General features: G+C 50.4%; 2 protein-coding genes across 2 annotated transcripts in view; one reads left to right on the forward strand and one right to left on the reverse strand.

The window, feature by feature from the left end:
- gyg2 (glycogenin 2) overlaps window positions 1-2,538 on the reverse strand; it is a 79,524-nt gene extending 76,986 nt beyond the window's left edge. Inside the window, exons 1-2 of the mRNA XM_078402923.1 lie at window positions 2,469-2,538; window positions 278-422 (exon numbers count right to left, since the gene is read on the reverse strand). Coding sequence (XP_078259049.1) covers window positions 278-422; window positions 2,469-2,538 — 215 coding nt within the window. The remainder of the gene's footprint in view (window positions 1-277; window positions 423-2,468) is intronic.
- A 2,775-nt stretch (window positions 2,539-5,313) lies between these two features.
- The window catches only part of LOC144595421 (uncharacterized), a 54,375-nt gene continuing 42,299 nt past the window's right edge, over window positions 5,314-17,389 (forward strand). Inside the window, exon 1 of the mRNA XM_078402924.1 lies at window positions 5,314-5,418. Within this exon, the coding sequence (XP_078259050.1) occupies window positions 5,314-5,418 (105 nt within the window). The remainder of the gene's footprint in view (window positions 5,419-17,389) is intronic.

The following is a 17,389-nucleotide window of genomic DNA, read 5'->3' on the forward strand; positions in this document are numbered from 1 at the left end:
TCCGCTCGTTTGCTTCAGTACAGGCGATTTCGACGGGGTGGTTCATCTTGCTCCTCTAGTATCTTTGGACAGACTGCATTAAGTTGGTGCCCCTTCTAAGAAAGCTTTTCACTGCACCTCGGTCGGTACGCGTGACGATAAGCCGAGGCAAGTCCACCACCCCTTCAGAAACGGGCCAAAATGAACAAGAGGGGGGTGGGTGGGGGGGGGGGGGAAATGGGTCTCGTTTGTTTTTTTTCCCTGCCAGCATTCGAAACAAGATAAAACAGAGCCTTACCTCATCCTGCTGGAGACCTGCGGTGTAAACAGAACCACTACCGGCCGCGTCGTGTTGTGGCTTTTCAGAGACTGGCAAAGGACGAGTGCACCTCGGCAGTAAGCATCATTGGTAGCCAGAGTCACTATTGCCTGGTCTGTCACTACTAGAATATAGAGACAGAAAGAGAGAGAGAGAGAGAGAGAGAGAGAGAGAGAGAGAGCGAGACAGAGAGAGAAAGAGAAAGAGAAAGAGAGAGAGAGAGAGAGAGAGAGAGACCAAAGACAAACTAAGTACTCTTACATAGAAACATAGAAAATAGGTGCAGGAGTAGGCCATTCGGCCCTTCGAGCCTGCACCGCCATTCCATATGATCACGGCTGATCATCCAACTCAGTATACCGTGCCTGCCTTTGCTCCATACCCCCTGATCCCTTTAGCCACAAGGGCCACATCTAACTCCCTCTTAAATATAGCCAATGAACTGGCCTCAACTACCCTCTGTGGCAGAGAATTCCACAGATTCACCACTCTCTGTGTGGAAAAAAAACTTTCTCATCTCGGCCCTAAAAGACTCCCCCCCCCCCCCCCCCCCCTTATCCTTAAACTGTGACCCCTTGTTCCGGACTTCCCCAACATCGGGAACAATCTTCCTGCATCTAGCCTGTCCGACTCCTTAAGAATTTTGCAAGTTTCTATAAGATCCCCCCTCAATCTTCTAAATCCCAGCGAGTCTTCCTTCCTTCCTTCCTTCCCTCCAGCCCCGACGTTTCCTTCAAGCCCACGGTCTGAAGGAGGGTCTCGGCCAGAAACTTCACGGATATTCCTTCTCTCCAGAGACGCTGCCTGACCCGCTGAGTTACTCCAGCTTTTTGTCCCGCTCTTTCTTCAGAGCGGGGGCTTGTCAAAGGTCGAGATGAAACGCGCAAGTGTAGGGGTTGTGGTGACGGGGGAACTTGCCTCCTGCTTCCCTGCTGTCGATGGAACTGAGGCGCTACGATATGCTTATCTCGTACCTTCGGGCTTTTTAATCTGTGGCCTTTGTCCAGCAATCTGCCTCCTCCCGCCTCCCCCCCCCCCCCCCACCCCCACCCCCACCCCCTCCATCAACTGTATCCACCTATCTCTCACCTGGCTTTGTCCAACCATCTGCCTTTCAGCCCTCCCGCACTTGTGTCCACCCATCACTCACCAGGCTTTAGACAATAGACCATAGACAATGGGTGCAGGAGTAGGCCATTCGGCCCTTCGAGCCAGCACCACCATTCAATGTGACCATGGCTGATCATTCTCAATCAGTACCTCGTTCCTGCCTTCTCCCCATACCCCCTGACTCCGCTATCCTTAAGAGCTCTATCTAGCTCTCGCTTTGTCCTCACCCTCCCCATCCCCTCCAGCTTTTCTTCCCCTCCCCTCCCCTCCCCCCCCCCCCCGCCCACCCCCACCCCACCACAATCACCCTGATGAAGGGTCCCGTCCCAAAACTTCCATCCTTTTTCCCCCAGGAGATGCTGGGACTGTCACACGAGGAAAGATTGGAAAGACTGGGTTTGTATTCACTGGACTTTAGAAGGATGAGAGGGGATCTTTATAGAAACGTATGCAATTATAAAAGGACTGGACAAGCTGGATGCGGGGAAAACGTTCCCAACGTTGGGGGATTCCAGAACCAGGGGCCACAAGTCTAAGAATAAAGGGGAGGCCATTTAAAACTGAGGCGAAAAAAAACTTTTTCACCCAGAGAGATGTGAATTTGTGGAATTCTCTGCCACAGAAGGCAGTGGAGGCCAATTCACTGGATGAATTTTAAAAAGGGTTAGATAGAGCTCTGGGGGCTAGCGGAATCAAGGGATATGGAGAGAAGGCAGGCACGGGTTACTGATTGTGGATGATTAGCCATGATCACAATCAATGGCCGTTCTGGCTCGAAGGGCCAAATGGTCTCCTCCCACACCTATTTTCTATGTTTCTATGCTGCCTGGCGCGCTGTGTTACTCCAGCACCTTGCATCGATCTTTACTTAGTGGACAAGATCACATTGAATGGTGGTGCTGGCTCGAATGGCCTACTCCTGCACCTATTGTCTATTGTCTAAGTCCTACATTGTATATCTCTCCAACAGGCAGTGTTAAGTGCGTCGGTGAAGAAATGAGTGTTTGGGCCCCTATTTTCCATGTTTCTTGACGTAAATGAAGACTGTCAATCCCAGGACCGTTATAGTGAATCCCTTGCACATCATTCAGTTTTTTGGTAGCGTTAATCTGAAGCCACAGTTTCCCCATGGTGTGATCCGTGCAGAATCTAACCACCATCAGTGGAAGTCACCATCTGTGGAACAACCGGGAAAAGGGCGTCGCAGCTGCTGCCTTATGGCGTCAACAGTCAGAGAGTTGTGAATCTGTGGAATTCACTTCCTCAGAAGGCAGTGGAGGCCAATTCTCTGAATGCATTCAAGAGAGAGCTGGATAGAGCTCTTAAGGATAGCGGAGTCAGGGGGTCTGGGGAGAAGGCAGGAACGGGGTACTGATTGAGAATGATCAGCCATGATCACATTGAATGGCGGTGCTGGCTCTAAGGGCCGAATGGCCTCCTCCTGCACCTATTGTCTATGACCCGGGTTTGCCCCCGACTGTCCGTACCGAGTACGTACGTTTCTCCCCGTGACCTGCGTGGGTTTACTCCGGGATCTCTGGCTTCCTCCCACACTCCATTTGAGTCTGAAGAAGGGTCTCGACCCCGAAACGTCACCCATTCCTTCCCTCCAGAGACGCTGCCTGTCCCGCTGAGCTACTCCAGCATTTTTGGGCCTACCTCCACAGACACACATGTTTGTAGGTTAATAGGCTTGGTATAAATGTAGAATTGTCCCTCGTGCGAGCAGGGCAGTGTTAGCGTGCGGGGAAGGCTGGTCGGTGCGGACTCGGTGGGCCCATTTACGTGCTGTATCTCTAAACTAAATTTTTGTTTTTGTTTTTTTTTGTTGTCTCTTTTGGTTTTTTGTCTTTTTTGTTTTGCTTTGTTTTGTTATATCTTTGAAACACAGAAAGTATGACTAGTTTTTATTTCAATCTATTGAGATACAGTACTTTGATTGTAGTATTGCCATTTTTGTCTCTGTCCTTTGACTGCGATTCTCATCATTGAACTGACATTGTTTTTCATTTTAACATAGAAACATAGAAACATAGAAAATAGGTGCAGGAGTAGGCCATTCGGCCCTTCGAGCCTGCACCGCCATTCAATATGATCATGGCTGATCATCCAACTCAGTATCCCGTACCTGCCTTCTCTCCATACCCCCTGATCCCTTTAGCCACAAGGGCCACATCTAACTCCCTCTTAAATATAGCCAATGAACTGGCCTCAACTACCTTCTGTGGCAGAGAATTCCACAGATTCACCACTCTCTGTGTGAATATATCTTTGAAACACAGAAAGTATGACTAGGTTTTTATTTCAATCTATTGAGATACAGTACTTGGATTGTAGTATTGCCATTTTTGTCTCTATCCTTTGACTGCGATTCTCATCATTGAACTGACATTGTTTTTCATTTTCATGTCTCATATTTCTTAATAAAAATATAAATTTAAAAACTAATTAAAAAAAAATTTTTTTTTTTAAAGTGCTTTGCCCGTGTCGAAACAATCATGGCCGCCGTGACCCCAAGCAGCCAGGCCGACGTACATGCTCGCACGCAAAACCTGCCCTCGTCAGTGCATCGGGTGGAGGGAAAGACTCTCCTTGGAGACTGGGAGCTCGGGGAGTGACCCTGGCAACTATAAGAGGCTTGCGCACACACAGAAGGTTGCCTTGCCTCGTTGCAGCCAGCCTTCCCCAAACAGTGCAAGAAACCATAGGAACTGCAAAAGCACACGCTGCAGTCTGGCTCGGCACTGCGCCAGCTGACACTTTTTTTAAAAAATCACCTGAAGCAGAAGCGAAGATTTGCTGACATTTAAAAAAAAAAAAAATAAAGCGACTTTTAATTTAACACATTTAATACCATGTGGTTCCTTAAAAATATAAACAAAATTGACAACACAAACAAGATCTAAACTAAACTAAACAGTATCAGAGTGTGAAAATCCCATCTCGGATGTTAATCAACTCAGAACTATGTGGCACAGTGGTGGTGTTGCTGCTTTATAGCTGCGTTAACCAGGGGTCCGGGTTCGATCCTGACTACGGGCACTTATTTGTACGTTCTCCCCGTGACCCGCGTGGGTTTTATCCAGAAGCCCCGGTTTCCCACCCACACTCCAATGACGTGCAGGTTTATAGATTAATTGGCTTGGTAAAATTGTAAAATCATATCATATCATATATCATATCATATATATACAGCCGGAAACAGGCCTTTTCGGCCCTCCAAGTCCATGCCGCCCAGCGATCCCCGTACATTAACACTATCCTACACCCACTAGGGACAATTTTTACATTTACCCAGCCAATTAACCTACATACCTGTACGTCTTTGGAGTGTGGGAGGAAACCGAAGATCTCGGAGAAAACCCACGCAGGTCACGGGGAGAACGTACAAACTCCTTACAGTGCAGCACCCGTAGTCAGGATCGAACCCGAGTCTCCGGCGCTGCATTCGCTGTAAAGCAGCAACTCTACCGCTGCGCCAGTGTCCCCAGTGTGTGTACAATGGTGTTAGTGTTCGGGGATCGCTGGTCAGCTTGGGCCGAATCGCCCGATTCCACACTGAATCTCTCAACTAAAGTTACCCAACAATAAATTAAAGCTGGAGTAACTCAGCGGGACAGGCAGCATCTCTGGAGAGAAGGACAGGGCGACGTCTCGGACTGAAGAAGGGACTCGACCCGAAATGTCACCCATTGCTTCTCTCCAGAGATGCTGCCTGTCCCGCGCTGAGTTACGCCAGCATTTTGTGTCTATCTTCGGTTCAAACCAGCGTCTGCAGTTCCTTCCTACACAATAAATTGTAAGAGGTAATAAAACTTTTTGCAGGATTAAATAGCAAATACTCAAAGGGATACTGTTAGGCACTGGGGCAACGTGGGTTAATGACTCAGCTGCTGAAACGCGAGATGGATGATGCACCGGTAGAATGCTCAATTAAGCACGGGATGTGTTATCATCAGAAGAGCAAGTCCCATTTCTCCAAGGAAGTTCTGATTGCCCTTGTCGCCATCGTGAGGGAGTGTCATTAAAATATCTAACAGCCGGAAAGGATTCACTAACAGACTTGTAGAGTCAAAGAGTGATATCGTGTGGAAACGGGCCCTTCAGCCCAACTAGCCCACCCCGGCCAACATGTCCCATCCACACTAGTCCCACCTTCTCTGTACTCCCTCTATGGCAAGAATGTCTTTCCTCAGATTAGGAGACCAAAACTGTACGCAATACTCCAGGTGTGGTCTCACCAATGCCCTGTACAACTGCAGCAGAACCTCCCTGCTCCTATACTCAAATCCCCTCGCTATGAATGCCAACATACCATTCGCTTTCTTCACTGCCTGCTGCACATGCGTGCCTACTTTCAATGACTGGTGTACCACGACACCCAGGTCTCGTTGCATCTCCCCTTCTCCTAATCGGCCACCATTCAGGTAATACTCTGCTTTCCTGTTCTTGCCACCAAAGTGGATAACCTCACATTTATCCACATTATACTGCATCTGCCACGCATTTGCCCACTCACCTAACCTATCCAAGTCACGTTGCAGCCTCCTAGCATCCTCCTCACAGCTAACACTGCCCCCCAGCTTCGTGTCATTCGCAAACTTGGAGATGTTGCATTCAATTCCCTCGTCCAAATCATTAATATATATTATAAATAGCTGGGGTCCCAGCACTGAGCCTTGCGGTACCCCACTAGTCACTGCCTGCCATTCTGAAAAGGACCCGTTTATTCCTACTCTTTGCTTCCTGTCTGCCAGCCAGTTCTCTATCCACATCAATACTGAACCCACAATACCGTGTGCTTTAAGTTTGCATACTATCCATGTACCTGTCAAAATGGTTCTTACAGGTTGTGATAGTACCTTCCTCAACTACCTCCTCCGGCAGCCCAATCTATACATCTAGCTCCCTCTCTGTGTAAAAGTTACTGCTCAGATTAAATCTTTCTTCCCCCCTCTCACCTTAAACCTATGCCCTCTGGTCCTCGATTCACCCACTCTGGGCAAGAGACTCCGTGCGTCTGCCCGATCTATTCCTCCCATGATTTTGTACACCTCTATAAGATCTCCCCTCGTCCTCCTGCGCTCCAAGGAATAAAGACCCAGCCTGCTCAACCTCTCCCTATAGCTCAGACCTTCGTTCTGGCAACAATCCTGTAAAAGTCAAATAAAGACAAGGGCACGCGCTTAGAGTACATTATGGACAGACTGGATCTTAACGAAAACTAATCATCTTGACTCCTCGAAGAACCAAGAACAAGTTACAAGTCCCACTGTAAAACAAGTCAATAGACAATAGACAATAACATTTTCACAGGCAGTCCTTAGAAAAACTGTCGTATTCTCCTGCAGTCACACGCACAGAAACAGGCCCTTCGGCCCACCTAGAGACACCCCCCCCCACCCACGCTAGTTCCAACTGCCGCGTTTATCCCATATCCCTCTGAACTTTTCCTATCCATGTACCTGCCCCAATGTCTCTTGAACGCTGTTATAGAACCTGCCTCAATTACCTCCTCTGCCAGCTCGTTCCTTCCGAACGCTCACCACCTTCCATGTGCAAAATGTTGCCCCTCAATAGACAATAGGTGCAGGAGGAGGCCATTCGGCCCTTCGAGCCACCACCGCCATTCAACGTGATCATGGCTGATCATTCTTAATCAGTACCCTGTTCCTGCCTTCTCCCCATACCCCCTGACTCCGCTATCGTTAAGAGCTCTATCTAGCTCGCTCTTGAATGTATTCAGAGAATTGGCCTCCACTGCCTTCTGAGGCAGAGAATTCCACAGATTTAAATGGAATGTTAAATGGAAGTCACAAAAGTAGATGACTGAAATTCACAACAGAAAACAAGCATCATACAAGACGGGGCGAGTCGACACTGAAAATTGCGACCACATCAAGTCGGAATTTAAAACATAGGGGAGTCCAATCACCGAATATACCGAGGGTAGGCATTTCCACAGGCTGGCAATAGGAATTAATCTCGTACAAACAAGGATAAGGCAATTGGGGTGGCGTGGAGACGCAGCGGTAGAGTTGCTGCCTTACAGCGCCAGGGATCCGGGTTCGATCCTGACTACGGGTGCTGTCTGTACGGAGCTTGTACGTTCTCCCTGTGACTGTGTGTTTTATCCCCCCAGGTGCTCCGGTTACAATAGACAATAGATGCAGGAGGAGGCCATTCTGCCCTTCGAGCCAGCCATTCAATGTGATCATGGCTGATCATTCTCAATCAGTACCCCGTTCCTGCCTTCTCCCCATACCCCCTGACTCCGCTATCCTTAAGAGCTCTATCCAGCTCTCTCTTGAATGCATTCAGAGAATTGGCCTCCATTGCCTTCTGAGGCAGAGAATTCCACAGATTCTCTGACTGAAAAAGTTTTTCCTCATCTCAGTTCTAAATGGCCTACCCCTTATTCTTAAACTGTGGCCCCTTGTTCTGGACTCCCCCAACATTGGGAACATGTTCCCTGCCTCTAACGTGTCCAACCCCTTAATAATCTTATACGTTTCGATAAGATCTCCTCTCATCCTTCTAAATTCCAGTGTATACAAGCCTAGTCGCTCCAGTCTTTCAACAAATGATAGTCCCGCCATTCCGGGAATTAACCTAGTAAACCTACGCTGCACGCCCTCAATAGCAAGAACGTCCATCCTCAAATTTGGAGACCAAAACTGCACACAGTACTCCAGGTGCGGTCTCACTCGGGCCCTGTACAACTGCAGAAGGACCTGTGTTACCTCCCACACTCCAAAGACGTACAGGTTTGTAGGTCAATTGGCTTCCGTGAAGATTGTAAATTTATCCCTCGTGTGTAGGATAGCGCTGGTCGGCGCGGACTCGGTCTGTCGAAAGGCCTGTTTCCGCGTCGTATCTCTAAACTAAACTATGATCAGGCAACTGAGCCATTATGTCAATAACTCGAGAGGGGCCCTGAGCTTCCTTCTACCTCACTGGAGACCCTCGGAATACCTTTAATCAGACTTCACTGGACTTTACCTTGCGCTGAATGTCCACCCCTTGATCCGTGTACCTGTACACCGCGAGTGGCTCGATTGTATTCGTGTATCGTCTTTCTGCTGTCCGGTTAGCAGGCAGGAAAAGCTTTTCCCTGTACCTCGGTACACGTGACAATAAACTAAACTGTAACTAAACTAGCTGTCGATGCTGGTTTACAACAACAAAAAAAAAGACAAAGTGCTGGAGTAACTCAGCGGATTCGGAGAACATGGACAGGTGACGTTTCGGGTCAGGGCCCTTTATTATTCTCCACAGCTCAGAATGCTAGCACTTCAGACATACAAGCACATTATGCTGTGTGTGTGTATATATATATATTGTAGCGACCATAGAGAATGGTCCAGGTCGTCGAACCCTCAGATTGGCCAGCAAGGTCACGTGTGAGCGCGACCGTAGGGATTGGTCCAGAGAGCGACATCGCTGATTGGACAGCGTTGTCATGTGCGCTTTTGGCGCCCGAAATGTTCAGTTCAGAGGAGTCTTCGAAGAAGACAGTGAGTTTTTGATGGTTGTCCTTTACCTTGTTGTTTAACCTTTGTATTCGAATATTGCTGCCGCAATAAACTTCTTCTACAACCAACAAGTTTCCGGACTCGCCATATTGGTGACCCCGACGTGATCTGGACGATCACCGACTATGCAGGAACACGACGCCCCGTTGTTGGATGCCGCGCCTGGCACACCGGAGTTAAGCGCGGTAAGCGTTCACCTTCCGTTGTTTTGGACACATCAACCGCAATCTTGGTTTGTCCACACCGAAGCCCAATTTCATATAAAGAACATATCGGCCGACGCGACGAAGTATTACTATCTCGTCAGCGCTCTATCACCGGAGACGACCACACGCGTGATGCGGTTCATCGTTAATCCGCCTGCGGAAAGCAAGTACGAGGCAATGAAGAAATTGTTACTGCGAACCTTCGGGTTTAATAGGCATGATCGCGCTGAAAAACTTCTGCACCTACCGGACCTCGGAGATCGACGGCCGTCCGTTCTCATGGCCGAGATGATGATGCTAGCCGGTGAGCAGACGGATTGCCTCATGTTCGAACAGGCATTCCGAGAGAAGCTTCCTGAGGATGTCCGACTGCTGCTCACGGATTGTTCTTTTAAGGACCCCGAAGCATATGCAGAGAAAGCGGACGCGCTCATAGCGGCTAAATCGAAGGCAAGCGGTTCGATCAACAAGGTCTCGACATCAGTGACCACGCCACAGCGACATCAAGATGGCGCCGCGTCTCCCGCCAGTTCTCCGAAAGCCCGCCAAAAAGATCCGCACAAGCGCGGCTGGTGCTATTATCACCTACGATGGCGTAGAGAATCCCGCAACTGCCGCTCACCTTGTACCTTCGCGGGAAATGCCTCGGCCGATCGTACATAGGGGCAGTTGCAATTGGCCAGAACCGACGCCTCTACGTCCACGATCGATTCACGGACACAGAATTTTTGGTAGACACGGGAGCCATCGTCAGTATAGTGCCGCCGACCGACCTCGAAACCAGAACCGGTAAGACAGGTCCCACCCTCATCGCGGTTAATGGCAGCCCCATTCGCACTTTCGGTATACGGAAGATGTCCCTTGTGTTAGGCCTCCGCACGTACGAATGGCCATTCATCATAGCCGACGTCAGACAAGCGATCCTAGGCGCAGATTTTCTCTGGGCTTTTCCACTGGTCCCTGATGTCCGCGGTAACGACCTCCGACCCTCCGCCAGCGAGGAGCCCGTCGCTCCGACAATCGCCTCCCCGCCCAGCCCTACTGTCCAGGCCGTCGTCGCGGCCCCCGACTCGTATGCTGAGATCCTGGCGGAGTTTCCAGAGCTGCTCATCCAACGTTTTGACACGCCTTCGGCCAAGCACGGCGTGGTCCATCACATCCGCACCGAGGGCCCTCCCGTTTTCGCTCGGGCCAGGAGACTACCGCCAGACAAACTGGTGGTGGCACGGGCGGAATTTAGGAAGATGGAGGAAATGGGCATTGTCCGTCAGTCCGACAGCCCGAGGGCCTCGCCGTTGCATATGGTCTCCAAGGCATCTGGGGGGTGGAGACCATGTGGCGATTATCGGCGTCTCAATGCTGTCACCACGGCTGATCGCTACCCCATACCGCACCTACAGGACTTTTCGTCTGGGCTGGAAGGGGCGGTGGTGTTCTCCAAAATCGATTTGGTGCGAGGATACCACCAGATTCCGGTGCGGCCGGAGGACATACAGAAAACTGCCACAATTACTCCGTTCGGGTTGTTCGAATGGTTGCGTATGCCTTTCGGTTTAAAGAACGCGGCACAGGCTTTCCAACGACTTATGGACCGTGTGGGTCGGGGTTTACCCTTTTTGTTTATTTATTTAGATGACATCCTGGTCGCCAGCCCCTCAGTGCAAGAACACCAGGTCCACTTGCGGACTGTGTTCCAGCGGCTCCAAGACCACGGGCTCATTATCCAACCCTCCAAGTGTCAATTCGGCCTCCCTTCTCTTGATTTTCTAGGGCACAGAATTACCCCTGCCGGCGCCTCCCCTTTGCCCGAGAAGGTGGAGGCTATCCGGGCATTTCCTAGGCCCACCACAGTAAAAGGGCTACAGGAGTTCGTAGGCATGGTTAATTTCTACCATAGGTTCGTTCCGGCAGCTGCGCGGGTCATGCGCCCGCTTTTCCAATGCCTTGTGGGAAAACCGGTAGAGGTGATATGGTCCCCGGCCGCAGAGTCGGCTTTTACAGCAGCTAAGGCAGCATTAGCAGACGCCACCATGTTGGTCCACCCGAGCCCCTCCGCCCCCACGGCCCTGACGGTTGACGCCTCTGACGTGGCGGTGGGCGGGGTCTTGGAGCAGCAGGTCGGTGGCCGTTGGCAGCCCTTGGCGTTTTTCAGCCGGCAACTAAATTCGGCTGAGCTGAAGTATAGCGCATTTGACCGAGAGCTTCTGGCCCTCTATTTAGCTGTTTGTCATTTCAGGTACTTCCTTGAGGGACGCCCATTTGTGGCCTTTACGGACCACAAACCATTAACATTTGCATTTTTCAAATTGTCTGACCCATGGTCGGCCCGCCAGCAGCGGCACCTGACTGCCATCTCCGAATTTACCACCGATGTCCGTAATGTCGCGGGTAAGCTTAATGCCGTTGCTGACGCCCTGTCTAGACCTGCTTTTTCCCCTATTTCGGCGGTGGACTGCGAGGTGGATCCTCAGGAGCTTGCGGAGGCACAGCTTCTAGCGGATACCGCCTCGGCATACCAGTCCACCACTTCGGGATTGAAGTTGGCTCAGGTAGCCTGCGGGTCGGAAGGCACAAAAGTCTGGTGTGATGTTTCCCTTCCCCGTCCCAGGCCGGTGGTACCGCCCTCCCTTCAGCGCCGGGTTTTTGATGCCATTCACGGGCTGGCGCACCCGTCCATCCGCTCCACCTTTGCTTTAGTAGCAGCTCGGTTTGTCTGGCATGGCCTCCGGAAACAGGTAGCGGGTTGGGCACGTTCCTGCGTTCCCTGTCAGACCGCTAAAGTCCAGCGCCATGTCCAGCCCCCCGTACAGGAGTTCGAGGTCCCAGCAGTTCGTTTTTTCCACATCCACGTGGATTTAGTCGGGCCTTTGCCTTCCTCCCGGGGCTACACCCACCTCCTCACGGTGGTGGATCGGTTCACCCGGTGGCCAGAGGCTTTCCCATTGTCTGATATTTCGTCAGCCTCTTGTGCCAGGACTTTGGCCCTCCATTGGGTAGCACGTTTCGGGGTCCCGGCAGTTATTACCACTGACAGGGGGCCGCAGTTCACTTCGTCTCTCTGGGCCGCGCTCGCAGAACTGTACGGTTCCAAGTTACAACCCACTACTGCATACCACCCCCAGGCAAATGGACTTGTAGAAAGGTTCCACCGTCAACTTAAGGCGTCCCTCAGTGCAAGGCTTGAAGGCCCGGACTGGGTAGACCAACTCCCCTGGGTCCTTCTGGGCATCCAGACTGCTCCTAAGCAAGATCTCGGTGCGTCGTCCGCGGAGCTAGTATATGGCTCGACACTTCGAGTACCCGGGGATTTGTTTCCGGACCCCTCAGACCAGCTGCCTCCAGTCCCATCAGTGTTAGCATCGCTCCGGGCACGGGTGGGTTCCCTGGCTCCAGTTCCGACTTCACGTCATGGGTGTTCCATGGTACATGAACCGCCTTCCCTGAAGGACTGTGAGTTTGTGTTTCTGCGAAAAGATTCCCATCGTGCCCCGTTGCAGAGGGTCTATCAAGGGCCGTTCCGGGTTTTGCGTAAGGGAACGGCTACCTTCACCTTAGACATGTGCGGCAGGAGTGAGCTCGTCTCGGTGTCCCGGCTTAAACCTGCACACTTGGATCCGGATCAACCAGTCCTGGTCGGCCAAACCCCTAGGAGAGGCCGGCCTCCGTCAGTTCCGCTCAGTCCAGGACCCCCCGTTCCGGCAGTTCCTCCAAGTCCGGAATCCCCTGCTCCTGTGGTTCAGGCTGCCCCTCTCCTTACTCGTTATGGTCGCGAAATCCGGCTCCCTGCTAGGTTCCGTACCTCGGGTTCTGGGGGGGGTCATGTAGCGACCATAGAGAATGGTCCAGGTCGTCGAACCCTCAGATTGGCCAGCAAGGTCACGTGTGAGCGCGACCGTAGGGATTGGTCCAGAGAGCGACATCGCTGATTGGAAAGCGTTGTCATGTGCGCTTTTGGCGCCCGAAATGTTCAGTTCAGAGGAGTCTTCGAAGAAGACAGTGAGTTTTTGATGGTTGTCCTTTACACCTTGTTGTTTAACCTTTGTATTCGAATATTGCTGCCGCAATAAACTTCTTCTACAACCAACAAGTTTCCGGACTCGCCATAATACAAGCATAAACCCCATATAAAACAGCCATCTCTCAAGCACCTTAGAAGAAAACTATATTCACCACCTATATTCACCACCTATGGAGGGTGGTGCAAAATAACATTCTGTACACACATCTCTAGATGGCCAAGAACATAACTCGATGACAATGGTTTCCGAAAACCAAAATGCAATGAAGCAATACATGCCCATTGATTTGTGAAACGCACTATAATCTTTTCACAGAGGGAGACCCCAGTTCCACTCGACATGTTTCGGTTATTTAGTTTAGAGATACAGCGCGGAAACAGGCCCTTCGGCCCACCGAGTCTGTGCTGACCAGCACACTAACGCTACCTAGTACACGCACTCGGGACAATTTACATTCACGCCGAAGGGGCAATTAACCTACAATTGACCTGTTCGGCTTTGGAGTGTTTGGAGGAAACCGAAGATCTCAGGGAAAACCCACTCGGTCACGGGGAGAAGGCGCAAACTCCGCACAGACAAGCACCCGTAGTCGGGATCGAACCCGGGTCTCTGGCGCTGCAAGCGCTGTAAGGCAGCAACTCTACCGCTGCGCCACCATGCAGGCCGCCCGCCCGCCCTAGTTAGACCCTATGTCTGATACATAACTATTTTCTCTTTTAATGACTCCCAGTATGTTGGCTCTCCCCCCACCACCACCACCCCCCCACCCCCCCAACCCCCCCCCCCCCCCCACCCCCCCAACCCCCCCCCCCCCCCACCCCCCTCCCCCTCATCCGCAAGCCACCTTTTCTTTTTAAAATGAAAGATAATCTAGCCTTAAGAGTAACGGGACACGCACTAATTAATAAACAAACTTTCAGTAAACAGGTTAATGGATATCAAGCATCAGTGTGACCTTATTACACTGCATGCTTACTTTGGAAGTCGTTCAATATTGAGCTCGAATACGAATACTTAAACTCTCTTTAAAAAAAAAAAAAGACTGAAATACTTCACTCTGTCAGATCCATTAACCCCGCTCAACCTCCTCGTTCCTAAGCACCAATTTACCTTCCCATTAAGGTATTTGGCCGTTGCTGTAATAGGCTGCGTCTATCCTGGCCTCGACAGAATCATCAAGAAGCCATTCTGATCAATGATAGCCAAACTAGCTGCTTCCACTAGAGTGGGACCTTTGACAGAGCAAAGCGTCTCACATTCACAAGAGCAGCACAAAATGAAAACTGATGCCAGGCTTGTGTGGAGCAATCAAACAAATGCCAAACACAATCAGGAGAACGCAACATGGAGCACAGAGAGGGGACAGTACAGGAACGGGCCCTTCGGCCCACAACGTCTGTGACGGACATGATGCCAAGATAAACATTGGTGGCAAGAATAGGAAGGCAGAGTATTATCTGAATGGTGTCAAGTTAGGAAAAGGGGGCGTACAACGAGATCTGGGTGTCCCAGTGCATCAGTCACTGAAAGGAAGCATGCAGGTACAGCAGGCAGTGAAGAAAGCCAATGGAATGTTGGCCTTCATAACAAGAGTAGTTGAGTATAGGAGCAAAGAGGTCCTTCTGCAGTTGTTCAGGGCCCTAGTGAGACCGCACCTGGAGTACTGTGTGCAGTTTTGGTCTCCAAATTTGAGGAAGGATATTCTTGCTATTGAGGGCGTGCAGCGTAGGTTTACTAGGTTAATTCCCGGAATGGCGGGGCTGTCATATGTTGAAAGACTGGAGCGACTAGGCTTGTATACACTGGAATTTAGAAGGATGAGAGGGGATCTTATCGAAACATATAAAATTATTAAGGGGTTGGACACGTTAGAGGCAGGAAACATGTTCCCAATGTTGGGGGAGTCCAGAACAAGGGGCCACAGTTTAAGAATAAGGGGTAGGCCATTTAGAACTGAGATGAGGAAAAACCTTTTTCAGTCAGACAGTTGTGAATCTGTGGAATTCTCTGCCTCAGAAGGCAGTGGAGGCACGGAGTTTGTACGTTCTCCCCGTGACCTGCGTGGGTTTTCTCCGAGATCTTCGGTTTCCTCCCACACTCCAAAGACGTACAGGTACGTAGGTTAATTGACTGGGTAAATGTAAAAATTGTCCCTAGTGTGTGTAGGATAGTGTTAATGTGCGGGGATCGCTGGGCGGCGCGGACTCGGTGGGCCGAAGGGCCTGTTTCCGCGCTGTATCTCTAAATCTAAAAAAAAATCTAAACCCTCTGGGTGAAAAAGTCACCCCTCAGATTCTTATTAAATCTTTTCCCCCTTCACCTCAAACCTGTGTCCCCTGGTACTTGATTCACCTACTCCGAGCAAGAGACTGTGCATCGACCCGATCTATTCCTCTCATGATTTTGTAACCCGCATCTGAAGTTCCTTCCTACTCAAGTGATAGGTGGATACTGGTGTGGGGATTCCCTTCCACCTCTTTCCCACCTTCTACTTCTATTTCACTCCCCTTCTTTCCTCATCTAATAACCTCATGTCTCCTTCTCATCACTTGCCTTTGTCAATTAATCCACCCGTCCGACAATCCATCCACCTGTATCAATTGCCAGGTTTTGATCCACACCATCTCCCTTTGCCAGTTTTCTCTCCCCCCCCCCCCCAATTCCATTAGTCCAAAGAAGGGTCCCGACTCGAGACAAGACCTATCCATTCTCTCCGCAGATGCGGCCTGACCCGCCGAGTTCCTCCAGCATTTTGCGTTTTGCACCCGGACTGGCCTCACGCTCTTTGTAAACTTAGACGCTTTTACGTTCGAAGATAGACTCAAAACGTTGGAGTAACTCATAGATGCTCAGGTAGCATCTCTGGAGAAAAGGAATAGACGTTTCAGGTCGAGAACGTCCCTCTCAGTCTGAAGAAGGGTCTCGAGTCGAAACGTCACCTATTCCTATTCTCCGGAGATGCTGCCTGACCCGCTGAATTACTCCAGCACTTTGTGTCAATCTTCGGTGTGAAACACACTTCCAACACACTTATGTTCAAGTTTAGCACTGCATATAATGGCTTCTTCACGTGCATGCAGGAGTGATAGCAAATGAATCTTTAATCATTCAATCAATGGAGTGCCATTTCCCACAGGCTCAGGACTAAAACTAAGTGCTTCAGTCAAGGAAAGACATCGGTACTATCTATTATAAAGGATTCCTCGTTTATTTAGTATACCAACTATACTTCTAAACCTGAGTTCAGTCTGAAGAAGGGTCTCGACCCAAAACGTCACCCATTCCTTCTCTCCCGAGATGCTGCCTGACCTGCTGAGTTACTCCACCATTTTGTAAATAAATACCTTCGATTTGTACCAGCATCTGCAGTTATTTTCTTACATACTTCTAAACCTAAGCTGTAAACTGTATTGTAAAAATCGTACTATAAAATCTTTAAAATATTGCAGTCAGTGTATTACATGTGGTTCAGGGATCCCATTTGTATTGGATCCTGATCGATGATACATTTAGTTTTAGTTTCAGTTTTAGATCTAGTTTTATTTTTGGAGGTACAGCGTGGAAAAAGCTCCTTCGGCAAACTCACTCCAGGCCAACGAACAATCACCCCTGCAATAGACAATGGACAATAGGTGCAGGAGGAGGCCATTCGGCCCTTCGAGCCAGCACCGCCATTCAATGTGATCATGGCTGATCATTCTCAATCAGTACCCCGTTCCTGCCTTCTCCCCATACCCCCTGACTCCGCTATCCTTAAGAGCTCTATCTAGAGCACTGGGAGGTCACGTTGCAGTTGTAGAAGGCGTTGGTGAGACTGCAGTTAGAGCATCGTGTTCAGTTCTGGGTAGGGTTGCCAACTTTCTAACTCCCAAATAAGGGACAAAAGTTGACGTCACCACCCCACGCCCGACATGACCTCACCCAGCCAGCTGCCACGTGCTCCCGCTCCACCAACGCCGGCCGCCCGGGCCGGGAGGCGGGTTGCTACGCAACCTCCGTCAGGCGAACACACTCGGCCCCGCTTCCCGAACACACTCCGTTAGCCTACACTGTCCGGGTCTACAGCGGCCCCCGGGACGACAGTGTCCGGGCCTACAGCTCCCCACCGGGCCTAGTACAGGACAAGGGCGGTCCCGTACGGGGCAAACAAATTTAGCCCAATATACGGGATGTCCCGGCTAATATGGGACAGTTGACCATGTTATAGGAAAGATATTGTCA

The sequence above is a fragment of the Rhinoraja longicauda genome, chromosome 7 (genome assembly GCF_053455715.1).
Source record: "Rhinoraja longicauda isolate Sanriku21f chromosome 7, sRhiLon1.1, whole genome shotgun sequence".
Taxonomy (NCBI): domain Eukaryota; kingdom Metazoa; phylum Chordata; class Chondrichthyes; order Rajiformes; family Arhynchobatidae; genus Rhinoraja; species Rhinoraja longicauda.